A 15,442-nucleotide genomic window follows, 5' to 3' on the forward strand; every position below is an offset into this window, starting at 1 on the left:
TAGTTACCGCCCCAAGGTGACCGCTCTACAGTCGCATCAATGAATCCCTAGCCAATATGGCTACTCTGCATTTCATTGCATCACGTGAACGAATCCCTTACTCAAATTGATGGCGACTCGGCAGGTCACATTGCCGTCTTTACCGGCATTGAATCCTTAACTAAGATGGCCACTATGTCATTGCCTGCCATCAATGGATCCCCTACCCAACATGGCCACTCCGCAATGTCACACTGCCCTCTCGCCATTAACGAATGCCCCTACGCAAGATGGCCATTTCTCAGGTCGCATCGCCGTCTCCCCCCCCCCCCCATCAATACACCCCCTACCCAACATGGCCACTATGCAGGTCACATCGCACCGCGTCCGCACGTCACTGCCGCCTTCAGCCCACGTGCTGCGCTACGGGAGCCGGGAAGAGGTCAAGGCGGAGGACGAGCAGTAGGAGGTTGTTGGTGATGAACATGGCAGCGGCAGCAGCGGCGGCCGCGGCAACATCGCTCGGGAGGCTGGGGCTGCGCCGGGCCGCCTGGGGCACGGCGGCCCGCGGGCCCCGCTTCCTCGGCGCCGCCGCCTCCGAGGCAACGACGTCGGGCAGGCTGCAGGCGAGGGCCGTGTCCAACACCCCGCACAACAAGACGACCTCGCTGGTGGGGCAGGCGCTGACGCAGAGTCCCGGCGGTGGGCACGGGCACGGCGAGGACGGGATCAAAGTGTACGAGAAGGTCAGAGTCACCCCGCCTCTCTCTCGTCTCTCTCTCTCGTGTGTCTCTCTGGTCTATCGTGTCTCTCTCTGGTTTGTCTCTCTCTGTCTCTCTCTCTCGTGTCTCGTCTCTCTCTCTCGTGTCTCTCGTCTCTGTCTCTCTCTCGTCTCTCTCTCGTGTCTCGTCTCTTTCTCGTCTCTCTCTCTCGTGTCTCTCTCTGGTCTCTCTCTCTCGTGTGTCTCTCTCGTCTCTCTCTGGCGTCTCAAGCAAGCTGGCTGCAGCTGCTGCTGGGCCCGAGACTCGCCGCCCGCGGTCGTCGTTGCTGTGTTGAGACTTCTTGTTGTTGTGTTGAGACTTCTTGTTGTTGTGACTTGTTGTTGTTGAGACTTGTTGTTGTTGAGACTTGTTGTTGTTGAGACTTGTTGTTGTTGAGACTTGTTGTTGAGACTTGTTGTTGTTGCGAGCGGTGTCGCGGGCTCTGTCGAGGCCTCGTTCCACCGGCACCGAGACAGCCGCCGTACACCGCGGCGTCTGTGCCAGGCCAGGTGCACGTTGAGGTGCACACACACACACATTTGTCGTCAATCCCTCATAGGTGCCGACTTTGTTACAGTAGAATTCAGACCCTATTGGTCGCCCCGTGTGCCCTTACAAATCTCAATGTACATCCTACAAAGGCCCATCGTCGCAAGGGAGAAACACAAACAAATGGACACAATTTTCGTTGTTGCCGGTATTGAAACGGCGGTAACGCCGTATGGACCTGAAAACTCGAATTCCCTGTCCAAGAATACGAAGTAAAACCCTATGGGTTGACAACTGTGAAGATGCGCAATTGGGCGATTTGCCGGTAATGTTCAAATTTGAATCCCGATCCCCGTCACGCAATAGCCTAATCTTGCGAACGACGGCAGGAAATCTTTAAACTTTCGGTCTGAATCCGACGACGCATCGTATTATTATTATTATTGTGGTTATTACACGCGCGGCATTGATCGAGGTGGCCGCTAGATTCGAACCGCGGCGAGCCCCTCTGCTGGGCCACGTCACCGCTCATGGTGACCTGTACAGCATGGGAGGAAGCCCTGGAGCCACGAGGTGGTAGCGATGAATTTGGTGAGAGCAGTCCTTGGAGGTTGGGGCGCCGACTGTTCAGCAGTTGCGGGATGTGGCAGCGGGAAGGAAGTGGCGGCGAGGCGTTGTGGTTGTTTTGTTGTTATTATTATTGGTCGTGCTGTTCATTAGAAGGCCCTGTCTCGCTTTGGCTCGCGTTCATTGCGCATTTTTTCAAGTGCTTCACCGTGACCAAATCTGGGCCAATGCCTCATTCCTGCCTGACTGCCAGGTGGCCAGGGCACGACTGGACACCTGTGCAAAAGAGCTTGAAAGCTCATCGGATTTTTCCAGTGTAAATGAAGATTCTGGTTGATTCTGATGGCAGACTTCAGTAAGCCATCAGTGCTGTCTCTTTGAGCGATATCCCGTTGGGATGGTAAAAACCACCGAGCAGGAGTGTGTTTGACACTTTTTTTGCAGAGTTTCACGGTTCAACCACACGACCGCCCTGGTTAATGCCGGAGCTCCACTAACCAGAAATACTGCTCCGCTGTCTGTTGCTTCACAATGGATATTATGTGACCCAAAAAAAAGTGTTACTGAAAAAAAAACAGTTTGCCATTTGTGCCAGCATCAAGTTCCATATTTAAGAAAAAAATGCATTCGAATGACGTTTGTAAAACCACGTAGCCAATTAGCCTCCGTACTGGCAGACTTTACTCATCTGTGCAACATAGTGCCACCACAATAGGTTTGCACGATAAGAAATGGAAGAATACCTTGCGCGCTAAATTATTATTCCGGTTGTGGTAAGCTCAGCTCGTTACCCCCCCCCCCCCCGACCAGAATGAATACTGAGTAATACTTGGCGGGAAGTCACCGTTGGTCATTTTGTGGAGAGACTGGGCCCTGTCATTGGAACGTGGAATTTCCACTTTGGCTCATGGCCACCAATGGGAGATGAGCAGGCTTCCCATTGGCTGTTTGAGCAGGGGGACACTTGACTTTGACACTGAATGTTTGTGTACACTGCTGGATGATGGCATCCCCACGGCCATCGGGTCGTCTGGTGGTAATTTGACCCTACTCCTGCAGGCCAGTCAGTGTGGGTTGATGTCGCTGGCAGGCATAGACGTGGGAGCATAGGAGTACAGTATTACCCACCACATAGCCTCGTGGATGGTAGTCACTGATCCGAGCACAGTCTCAGGTTTCAGGCGACTCAGCTTTCGAGATCTGATGGAGATTATTTGGCCATTGGCAATATTTTATAGAGGGACATCCAGTGGTAAACAGTGGTAATCTCAGATTTACACAAGAATATCACATGTGCCTTAGTCACCGCTAGAGGGTGTAACGATTGAATATAATTATCGGCAATGTTTGATTCATGTAAATTGCCACGTAGTGGTTACATGTCATTACGTGTTTTACTATGTATGTGTCAGTGGACACACTGGATACCCTTGCAGGCTGAGGTGCTCCATCTCAGGGGATTGTGCCGGTGAAATATTTTAACAAAACTAAAAACGGGTTTGTGTGACCACTGCGGCTGCGCTCCGAGGTGCGACAACATGTTACCGCAACGATGAATCAAATCGCTGCCCCAATCGTGGCAATTTATCGAATTTTGAAGGCCTCCCCCCCCCGCCCCGATTTTTTAATGTCCGGCGACCGCATCGTGAGAGAGTGTTGCCCGCTTCCTCTGGGCTCGTGCCGTTGGCTGAAACATTGGCCTTGCTGTGTGTGCGTATTGCCGTTCTTCCCTTGTTTTGTGCTTGTCATTTTGGTGACCAAGGGGTCACTTCGTGCGAACGAGGCTCAACCTGCTCTTTTGAGTTTCCGCCAGGTGAAGCAAGGTAAACTTGAAATCGTTTCACTACCTCGCCTGGTGTGCAGGAGGGTCGTGGGTTTGATCCCAACCCTGACGCCTGCTGCTGTATATTTTAAGTTTGCGTGTCTCTCTCTACCCGTGGTCACGTGGATTTTTCTACGGGTCCGTTTCGCTACCTCGCCTGGTTGTTCCCTTCACATTTAGAATCGACATGATGTGTTTAAGAGTATATGGCTTCATTGAGCAATCATTTGTGGCCTGGTCGCTTTAAAAAAAAAGAGCTAAATAGCTCAGTGGGCCTTACCTGATAAAAAAAAAAACATACGATTTATAGTTTTAGATGTTTCGCTTCAAACTGTGCCAAGCGCCTTCAGCGCAGAATCCAGGAAGTCGGAATAACCGTGCCACCTCGTATGTCAATTATTATTGTTGGTTTTCGTCCACAATGGAAACGAATAATTTTTCTGCACGTTTGCCAACAGTGCCCTAGACTGTATTCGGTATAGTACAGGGATGAGTGATATGAGCAAACACGTGGAAGGCGCCTGATCTCGTCAGATCTCGTCAAACCAAGCAGGGCTGAGCCTGGTTCGTGTTGGGATCGAGTGGCCACCGTGCATGGCCGATGTTATAGGCTTATTGATTGCAGGGCTGCACGGTGGACAACAGAGGGCACTGCAGCAACATTGTCGTGCCCGTCCGTATTGCATTTATACACTCCCACGTCTGTTGCTCCCTTCTTCACCAACCAGCACGAAGCAGTTGTGGTGAGCAGAGCCGTCCCTCGGATCGCTTCGGGGGGCGCCCAGAGCTTCGACATCACGCTGTCAGATGTTATAATTCCCGTTTAGTTTATAGGTGGGGGGAGGAGGAAGAAGGGGGGGAGGGGGTTCGAAGGGTGGTTTGTGGGGAAATGGGGTGGTGTTTAATTAATGGCCGTAACTATGCAGACTTGTCATGTCGGTCGGTTTAAATCCTCCAGGTGGCACTATGGGCAAGTACACAGCTGAATCATTGTACAGTAATCTCACAACTCAGTCGGAGGTCTGCTCAGCAGACCCCCCCCCCGGGGTCGAGTATCACCACGATTACTCCAATATTGTCAGCTGAAATTGTAATTACAATTGCATTGTGTTTACAGTTAATTTTAAATGGCACAATTACAATTGCATTCTTTAGCTTCATTGTGGAGATTATACATAGCGAGACAAATAAGCACGCAATACTTCACCATCCCATATCTGTCCCACCACTTAAAAAAATCTTACAATACATTTTTTGTACACATGCCATCGGTCGCACGGCCTTCTGGGAGCGCGCAAATTCAGCAGCATCGGTTCAACGCAAGCGAAACTCCGGACCAGCTTTGACATTTGGTGTCTCTTCAGCAGTGTCCAGGCTTGCTTGAAACCGATGCCGAAACTGGCCCGCCCCTGGGCGTGCTACTCAGCCCGTCATCATTCTGGGATCCGTGAAAAATGAGCTCAGTACGACTCTTAAATCAAGAGGTGATGATGGCTGTTGAGGGACTGGGCGCCCTCCATTGGAATGTGGAATCTCCGCCATCGACTCGGAGGGGGGGGGGGTGCGGGAGGGGTGGCAGGAGCCGCTGCTGGAGAGTGGAGCTCGTTCGACTCTGCGACTCGGCTTTAACAGTTGAAATCGGCTGTCGATTTCTCTCCCCCCCCCCCCCTCTTCCTCCAAGTCGACTGTTTGGCCCACAGGGTTATTATTGCTCATTCCGAGTGTTGAGCCTGCAGCGCCCACCCCCCACCTTTGATCCTGGGGGGGGGGGGGGGGAATTGATGAAAAGTAATGCCTTGCACGCTCATAAAGTGCCCTGTGTGCATCGTTGCCCATTTTTAAGGATTCTTTGATGTTCCAACATCCCTTGTTTGATGTTCCCCAACCTGGCCACCGATTATTTGCACGGGGAGGTAGAGCGCTTCGTGTTGAGGAAATTGCGTTTCGTGTGTGATGACATTTGTTCTCACCGTCAGATGTTGGGATGCTTATTTTTGTCCTGTTCACGTCTTGATAGCCAGCTCCCTTGATTTAACCGAGCTAAAGTCCTTAAAAGGCAGTGGCCGCTGTTGTCGCAAGGGGAGGTCTGCGATGCGATGGGTTGGTTGTGTGTGTCTGTGTGTGTCTGTGTGTGGCGGGGAGTGGTAGTTTAGCGGTTAGCGCGCTGCGCTACAAACCTGGCGACCCGGGTTCGATTCCCGCTCACGGCCAACACCAGTGACGATTATTTGAACCGGTCCTGGGCGTGTAAACATCGCTACTCGGGAGACGAAGGTGGTCGGGCGTGGTGGTGGCGGCCAACCCACTCCCTCGTGTGCCGTGCCGGCCTTCATAGGTGCTCGCTAACAGCACTTGCCCCCTCAGTCTGTTAAGGCTATATGGGGGATCTTTGTCTTTTGTGTTCTAGCAGGATCGCAGCACCGAGAGGCAGCAACCTTAGCATCCTCGTGCATTCATAATGCAAGTAAGACCACAATGGGTCATCTTGTGGAGGTATTGATCCCCTGCCATAGGAATGTCGATTTTCAATCGCTGGATATGAGCCCAAACCACATTATTGGTGTGACGTTAGCGAAACGTTAAAGTACAATTTTTTTCTCTTTGCCATAGCTCTGCTTCCACACAGAACAGTATATTTTGCATATCCCTTCAGCCACACGACCTCTTGGGAGTGCATTATTTCAGCAACATTGGTTCAACACGAACAAAATGCTGCACCGGTTTTGACGTTCATCAGCAGGTTCCAGCCTTGCTTGAACCAATGCTGGCGAACAGCCACGTGCTCCGAGTTCCACACTAAAGCTGTATAATCCACACGACGCGAATGATTGTGTGGTGCGGTCAATCTTGTCGTTGTATCAGCAGGTGGCGACTTAACATTAACATTTCCGTTGTTCGAGTCCGAGTAACCCTTGCAGCGTGCGTCGTTTGCATTAATTCACAACTCGGTTCAGAGGTAATCCACTCTGTGATGGGAATCGCTAAAACAAATGCTCTTTGGCGTACGGGAAACATCGTTTATTGTTGTTTAATTTGCTCTGAGAGAGTGCGTGGGATGCAAATTTAGAGCACATCTTCCCGCCAAGAATAAATATGATTTCTGGCCGGACCTGTGGTGGCTATGCATCTGGCCTCTAATCCAGCACTGCGGAAGAAGAGATTATCAGTATTATCTTGTGCAGAAAATACGTAAAAATAACAACAACTTTATTTAGGCTATTCCCAGCGGAGGGAATGTCGACTGTGCCGACCTACGATCGAGGTTTTAACTGGCAAGCGCAGCGCCACCCTCCCGGTTGTGAAACTGGTGCATAGCAGAAATATATTGAATGAATTCCCACCTCATGGGTAGATCAACGTCAAAGGCCGTTGCTTGCCGCCACCGCCACCACAATTCGCCAATGTGGTCTGCCCTCTGCCAGATCCTTTGCCGAATGGGCAACGACAAACATGAACGGTCCTTCCTCCATTCTGGCCTTGCGCACAACGGAAATGTTATATTTTTTTTTGCCCATCGTCCTCTTTGCTTCCAGTGCGCACAACGGAAATGTTATATATTTTTTTTGCCCATCGTCCTCTTTGCTTTCCAGACCAATATTATCCAGCAGGATTTGCTTTAAGCAAGCAATCTCTGGATCAGCTTTGACCCTCTCGGCCTCATCGTCAGAGTCGTGCTTTGTTGAACAAACGCTGCTGGGTTGGAAGGCGCAATTATTGGCAAGAGCGCATCCCGTCTTAAATGATGGGTGCCCCCTGTGAGATGTTGCGCGGTGGGACGGAGTCGACAAAACGAAATTAATTAATTACGATTTTGACTTCCGTTTATTCGGGACCCCGGGGTCCCCGTCATAAGGTTCATTTGCAGAACATGAAGAACCAGTGGCATCTACGTCTCCAGGAGATTATACGACTTTTAAAGCCATTCACCGTGTTTAGTGTGCACGCCGTACAACGCGTTTGGAATCGATGGGAGTAAAGTTGGGACTTAGGAACAAGCCTCTGCAAGCAAACTCCTTCGTAATTAGAGGAGTGCCTGTAGTAATATATCATGTGTGTACATTGACTCGTTCGTTAGAATCACCCTTGCGTTCACAATACGTGCATTGTATCTTCATGACAGGTTCGAGTACATTTTTGATGGTTTACGCCATTCATGTACCAATTATATGTAAATACTAGTGGGAAGCACCCGACATTGCCCGGGGGAAAAAATACATGTTGGAAAACTTCTCAAAACTGAAAAACATAAAATATACATATGAAAAAAAAACTTTAATCATTACCTCATTAATAAAAATTAAAATAAAACCCAACGCGTGGTGGACTCGATTCTTTAGATCGCGCAAAGGAATCGAAGGTTGTAGATTTCTTTAGAATCGGCCAATTCCCGTTTAATCGGTACCACAAACGCTCACCAGATATCGATTCTCGCCACACGCTTCATGGTCATTCCCCCCCCCCCCCCCCAAACACAAAAGTCTATTTTTATTAGTTTTACATTGTGTACAGAATGGGAGCTAGCCACATGGCAAATGAAAAGCTTGTTACCTATTACCCCCCCCCCTTAGCCGCTTATTTGTGTGGGATACACGGCCTACGCGGAGGTTTGGGGGGGGGGGATGCGTGACGTCAGCAGGCACACTGCGTGACGCTGCCGTATGCGGGTGACATCACAGAGATGTGACGTCACCGCTCACTTGCGTGCAAAATATATGCATTATTGTGCCCCCACCCCCCCTAAACAAATACAAAAGTCTATTTTTATAATTTTTGCATGGTGTACAGTTTGGAAAGTACCCACATGGCAAATTTCAAGTTTGTTGCATGTCGGGAAGTACGCTAAACATTTTGAACAGACACACATATTCACAAATTTCCCTTTTATATATAGATTACATCAGGGCAAATTGAGCATACAAAGCCGGTTAAAAAGGCAGAAAATAATTAATTTGAATCTTCAACGAAATATGAACCCCGAATCGCGGCTACTTGCTGAGTTTCTGTAGTCGTTGACGCGCGCTAGTTCGGAGTACATACACATGTGTAGGCCACCATCATCATTATTATCAGTAGCCGTGATCAATCCACTGCTAGATGAAGGCCTCCTCAAAAGCCATGCCGCAGTGCAGTGCTCCATCTGGCCCGTGCGCATGAGCGACTTGCATCGCTCCGAAACGTTCCGCTCTAGTTGTCGGCTTACTCTCAGGTCACATGGCTGAACTAACAGACTGATCATTGAACGGGCCCATATGTGTCGGACTTAGATAATTAACTTATTACTCAACCATTTATTCCCTGGTTTTGCGTACGAATAGAACGCGGAGTTGAACTCCCAGACCGGAAGTGTGGCTCATTCCGATGTATTATTCGGGGATCAGTGAAAATGAGAATCAGTTGGTGGTGCTTGTATTGTGATGAGGCTGGCTCCCCACCGTGAAAATGTGGAATTTCCAGCATTGCTTCAAGGCGGCCGACAGGAATGACAGGCGTGAGCTTTGCGCCACGTGCCGCCGTCCCCCCTTGGAGCAGAGAGACCGTTTGGCTTTAAATCATGAGCTGGTAGGAGCCCCATGGCGTCACCTCGCATCAAGCGGACAATACAAACGTGCGAGAGGCTCCTTTGTTGAAAGGATCCCATGGACGAAGAAGAAGAATAATAAAGAGGTGGATTATTTGGAGGAATAAAAGACGATGATTGAAAGCGTTGATGACGACATTGCGATTCATTGGCGGCTGCCTGGCCTTCGCGCGAAAACACCGGGTTGCATTCCGTACAAAGAAAAAGGCTGCTGGGGCACGTTTCCCCCAATAGGTGTCGTTTGAACCCGCACTTCTCTGCCGTCCTCACGAGACCAGACACCTTAGGCCTGGCAACTAAACCGCCCGCACATTCACCCCCTTGTATCGCTTCCTTCACTGCGCTGCAGGAGGTCTTTAAAGTGACGGACGTGAAGTCTTATAAAATTAGTAACGCGCCGTTGGTTCTAGGTTTAAGACAATCCCCTCCAGTAGTCGAATTGCGCAGCGAAGATGCTTGCAGTGACGGATACGTTGCACCGCGGTTTGAACTGCGTGCTTGAAAGGTTCATGACATGCGCCAGGCGTCCAGTACTTCACGTTTCAGATGGAAAATCTTCCCAGTGGTCTTCAGAACGGCAAGCGACAGGCTCATTCAAAGCAATCGCTTCAGAGATATCATCAAGCACCTGGGACGCTCTCAAATCTTGATGCAACGCCACGGCGAACATGTGGAGGTTTAGAGGGATGAGACTCATTTGATAAACTCGTTACATGACCACGTGTGTGTGTGTGTGTGTGCGTGAGTAATTGTATCTGTCTTAATAAAGAAAAAGCTGCTGGTGTGAAAAGGTTGGATTTGTGAGCAGGTCCGTCACTGCACAATTACTGGACTGGGTGGGGGAGGGGGTTGATTGATCAGGGTGAGTGTGTGGCGGTCAGATATGCGACCTTGCACCAGATATTGAAGTCTGCACGACCGAATTTGATTGGTGAATTATTTTTTTGGTATGGGGGGGGGGAACAGTGAGTGTTCAAATGTCGAGAGCAATTGCGCAGTGTTAGGATCGTAAAGCAGCGTTCCACCAGGAAACTCCCAGTAGCACCGCCATCCGTCGATAGTGCGATGGCCGTGTGCGAGAATTACCTTTTTTTATTGCCTCCGTTTTACTCCGTACACGTGTACAATCTGTCTCTCCGCTTAATTGTTCAACTGTTATTCCGAATGCTTGCCGGGGGGGTCTTGTCGGCTCCCCGTGCCAGGCTTGGTGCTAACGAGAGTCGGCGCATCGGTCTCCTCGCTCGAGCACCGCCGCACCGGTGGCCAAATCCGTCGGCAGCCCCCTAAGCCAGTGGTGGAAATTGAAGCGGCAAATAATGTCCGCAGTAGTAGTAATAATAGTGATGATGAAAGAGTTTAAATGCTCTTGATGAATTGCATTCGTGCTTTCTGAGATTTTGTTCGTTTTTTTGCTGATTAATCGGCGGCATGGCGACGATAACGCGGAAGGGCCACGTGACAATCTGGCTGTCCCGAAAACATCGTATCCCGAGTCAGACCCGCGGACATGAGGCACCACCTCGACCCCTCAACTTCCCTTCGCTGTCCCCCCAACCCAAGACCGTCCTGGAAGAGCGCCGTTTCTCTGTGGCCATTTGGAATCGCATTTCACCCCCCCCCCCCCGCTATGCATCTGGAGCACCGTCACATCCGCTGGCGCTTTGAAGAGGCAACCGAAGGAAGGCTGCCCCCCCCCCCTTGCCCCCATTATGTTTCGCTGGGCGTGCGAGGAATCCCGAGCCTGGCTCTGAGTCTCGACCGGAAATTTGCCGTGTCGCGAGAAATTAAATTTGCCGTGTCGCGAGAAATAAAATGCGCGCGTGAGGATTTTCATCGTTTCATCTTCGCTGCGGTCAATGTCGTCGTTTTCTGAAGCCGCGTGCGATGCGAGCGTCACGGACTGCAGAGTCCGCAGCGATTGGAGAGGCTTGGCGGGGGGGGGCGGGCCCGTGTCGAGTGAACTGCAGTTGAGGAACTCTGAGGCCATCCTCGTTCGCACCTGCAAGCACAGCAGCGCACAAATAATAGGGCGATAAAAATGCGAAATACAATTTCAGTACAAAGTTATGGGGAAAAACTAAAGGCGCAAGGACTGTAACATTCTGAAATGTGATATCCCGTCGTCTCTTGAGATATATCCCGGCGCGTGCAATGATTTCTTTAGAACTCTGTGTTAACGGCTAATTGTTTAACGACAGGCCTCCATAGAGCCCAATGTGTAGTGTATTATAGTGTGTAGTGTATAGTGTAGTGTATAGTGTAGTGAATAGTAGAGTGTAGTGTATAGTGTAGTGTATAGTAGTGTACAGTGTAGTGTATGGTAGACGGGCCTCCATAGAGCCCAATGTGTTCGCTTGCTGACCATTCCCCTGTTAACGACGAGCTGTTGTAGGCACAGTAAATTAATTAATGCATTGATTAACCGTGTTTCTTTTAATTTTATGTGTTTGTAATGTTGTTCTATCTTTACGTATTAAATATTGTGAAGTACGTTTCTTGGGTGAGAAAGGGCAACTTTCGATGCTGTCGGAACGAATGAAGCCTGTAACGTCTATTTCCTATACGCGCTTAACGACCAACATCGCTTAACGGGCGATTTTGTGGAACCCAATTAGCGTCGTTAAGAGGAAGGTTCTTCTGCACTCATCGCATAAAACAAACGTTGATGACGCGTTGGCGGTATATTATCTCGGTGCAAACCAAAATAACCTCTCGCTGGCTTCAACGCCGTCTTATAATAGACACAGGAGGCCACGAGGGGACAGAGATGCGGCAAACGATGCGGGGGATTTTAACCCCGGGGGGGCGGGTGGCAACCGCGGTCGGAGCGCTCGACTCGAAAATCTCACGACAACGAAACGAATTGGGTGATGCTGCCGCCGCCGCTACCGTGGTGTATGGCGGTGGTGGACAGGCACGGCTAACAATACGTTCGTCAGCAAACACTGGCGTGGCCCCAACATTTGACGGAAATATAATCGTTGACGTTGCGGCGAATGGCCCAATAATGCGCACTGTGACGAAGGGGCCGTTGTCCGGAACGTCGCCCGTTATTTATTTGTAATGATTATTTTGTTTTATAGAGCGTCTTTCATGTAATTGCCATCCCACAACGCTGCAACATGAGTTGCCCGGTACCGTACACAGATGATGCAAAAGCAAAACCGCCACTTGCTTAGCAAGTCAAAAAACTAAAAGATGTATAGATAAATAAGGAGAAAGTGCACGTAACGAGAAAATTATCGTCATAGAGAAGTTAAAATGAATAAATCCGTTTGTTTCCTTTTAAGGGCGCACGGTTATTGGCGGATGTGTCGTGAAATTCTGCAGGGTGTGTGTGTACTCAAATCCCTGTTTGGCGTCTATACTCAGTCCGTCATGCATCCTTACAGAGTCATTCACATTGAACACAGACACTGCTTTTTGTGGGCGAGGTCCAGAGCGGTCATCTTGTGGAGGGACTCGCCTCTCGTCGCGGGAATGTGGACTTTTTCCCTGCCGCCTCTGTCCGGGCCATCGATTGAGATGAAATCTGCCCCAGTGATCAGTTGAGATTTTCTCGTTACTTCACGACTGTCCGGGCGGTCGACAAACGGCGGCGTTTTGCTGCGGGTCTGCTCTGCTTACCGCAGCATATCCTGTACGTGTGCGGCGACCTCTTTTTGAAAAAGTCGAGAGTCGTTTTTTCTTTCTTTTCCCTTCCCGAGGACACAGACAAAAAACAACAACAACCTGACGCGCCGTGGTCAAGGAGTTATTGAAAAAGTATAAGTTGCGTCAGATCAAATGAGACGGCCGGTTCAATAAGCGTCCCGCTGCCAAGCGTAAATTTGCTGGATGACCCAAGGAAGCCATCAAGGCGTGGGGCAACCTAAAGATGTTGTGGATCTTAACAGCATTCACAAATCAATTACGACGAAATATAGGCCTTTCTCTCTTTCGGCCACCCGCGATGCGCAAAAAAACAGGCGCTGGCATGAACCGTGGAAGCCAATGCAGCGCGATTATAAAATTAATGATCACGGCTTTTTTGTTCTTGTTCAAGTCCACTGCTGGATGAAGGCACCCCCCCCTGCACTGTTACCAGTCAACGAGGTTGATTTGGCCGCGACAGTAGCGCTACCAACCCGCGCTGACCCCTGGTCACCGGTCCGTGCGGGTCGGTGAAGTTTGAGGATGGGAAGCGTTCAAAACCGGTTTCGATATCGCCTGCCACTGGCAGAGATTTCTATGGTGTAGTTTACATATATGTCGTCTTTTTTTCGATAACCCTTCAGGCCTACCCCCAATCGTGGCTTACCCGAGTCTGGCTTTGCGAGGTTTCACTGTACGCAGCTTCAGTGTTTGACGCTCTGAAGTGAACGGGGGAAGCCTTGTCCACCAAGAACGGAACAAACCTGAACGACAGCGTATGTCGGATCATTCAACATCAGGTTGAATCATCGTCAGCATCATCATCATCATCTTTACTACTGTCAAGAGTGCGTTGAAGAGTGGCAACGCCCAGACATGCCGGGGAGCAATCCGTATTTAACTTTTGACTTTACTAAGGCACAGTCTTGGTTTTATGAGTTGGGGCGAACATCCCGAGTGGGAAATTGGAATGGACGACGCACGCGTGCAAGCTCGGCGTTGCCCAGGCATTCCCGCGCCATCAAAGATCGACAAAACCCCCGGATCGTGATGTCACACCGGCTTCATTTCCAACGATCCAGCAACGCCGCCTGAGGAACGAAGCCACTTTGCTGACAGGATGTGCATTCGGGGACATTCGTCATGCAAATATGGATATGGAGATGATTCTCTGACTGCCACGAATGGATATGGAGATGATTCTCAGACTGCCAATCGCGCACCCATAATTTCCGGTAATAACCCGCCCGGAGGCCCTGCGGCAAGGTGTTTGCCGAGCATCGGAGTTGTGAGTACAAATCCCGGTCGGGGTTCGGCTCGATCAATCATCTCAAAGTGTTTAATAAAGCGAACGGTGCACCTCCTGTGAAGCCAGCGGCGGCAGTGGTCGCCCTGCGGAGAGACCGGCCACCAATGGGGGGAACGGGGGAATCCTCACCAGTTGGTCAGTGCCGCCAACAGAGCAAAGCACTCTCCTTTGATTTTTTGGGCACAGAGACACTTGGATTTTCACAGTGACGTTGGCGTGGCGCTGCGGGTGAACACACGTGCAGCCCTTTATCGACCCACTGCCGGATGTAGGCCTCTTCAGGCTGTGTAGGTCTATGGGGGGTTGTTTGACCGTACTTACACCACACCGGTCGGTACTAAGTTGGTGAACGAGGGTGAGGCCCGGGTTGCAGTTTCAGATGTCACTCGCCGCTGGGGTGTGTTCAGTAGGCAACAGCACCCCAGAGTCCTTTTCTCTCGAACGACCTTGTTAGCTCAGAGCCGCATCCAGCCAATTGGAGGCGGCCTGCCTTACCTTCCCGCGAACTCTCGTTTCGCGGACGCCCCACGTGCGCGCTCATTGGCTGGGCCAACGTGCGTGACGTCACGTCCGCCTTTTGGAGGCTCTCGGCGTCCGAACGTGCAGTTCTCTGAGAGCGAACGCCCCGGGCCCTGTAACATCGCCACGTCAGAGCGCTCCGCCGATGTTGGCGTGGCCGATGTGTCGAACTCGGCTTGCCGGGTTCATTAACCCCTTTCCACCCTCGGCGCGCGGTCACGTGACGAAAGCTGTTTCCTTTCTCAGGCGCGTGTCGTTGCTCGCGCGCCCGCTTATCGACTTGCGCGCTCGCAGCTGTGCGCGTTGCGCCTTGCCGCAGTGCCTTTGTGGCAAGTCAGCGGCTGGCGTATTGATCGTTTCCCTTTGTTGTTCCACCGGCGTTATTAGTGAAACAAATGGATTTTAAACTGCAGCCCCCCAAGATATTGTTGCCCATTAGAGCAATAATGCGGAGCTGCAGAAGAGCAGCACTTACCGCGACGCTCGGTTGCGCTCGAGAGAGGGCCCTTGTTCCCTGGAGTTGGAGCAAAGTGCCGTGTGTGCGGCGAGCCGCGGCGTTCTCCGTTGAAGGATGTGCCCAGGCAGGTGCCGACGGACGGCTTTGATGGTTGCGTGATGGCGATGCACGTGGACACAGTGAGGTGAAAAAAGTATTTGATCCCCTGCTGATTTTGTACGTTTGCCCACTTACGAAGAAATGATCGGTCTATAATTTTAATGGTGGGTTTGTTTGAACAGTGAGAGACAGAATAACAAGAAAAAAAGCCGGAAAAACGCACGTCAAA

General features: G+C 50.6%; 1 protein-coding gene across 1 annotated transcript in view; it reads left to right on the forward strand.

Annotated features, from left to right (window-relative positions):
* Nucleotides 1-378: 378 nt before the first annotated feature.
* The window catches only part of NDUFB11 (NADH:ubiquinone oxidoreductase subunit B11), a 67,919-nt gene continuing 52,855 nt past the window's right edge, over nucleotides 379-15,442 (forward strand). Inside the window, exon 1 of the mRNA XM_032971346.2 lies at nucleotides 379-725. Coding sequence (XP_032827237.1) covers nucleotides 459-725 — 267 coding nt within the window. The 5' untranslated portion in view covers nucleotides 379-458. The remainder of the gene's footprint in view (nucleotides 726-15,442) is intronic.

The sequence above is a fragment of the Petromyzon marinus genome, chromosome 46 (assembly GCF_048934315.1).
Source record: "Petromyzon marinus isolate PM22_M1 ecotype Great Lakes invasive population chromosome 46, UKy_Petmar_22M1.pri1.0, whole genome shotgun sequence".
Classification (NCBI taxonomy): domain Eukaryota; kingdom Metazoa; phylum Chordata; class Hyperoartia; order Petromyzontiformes; family Petromyzontidae; genus Petromyzon; species Petromyzon marinus.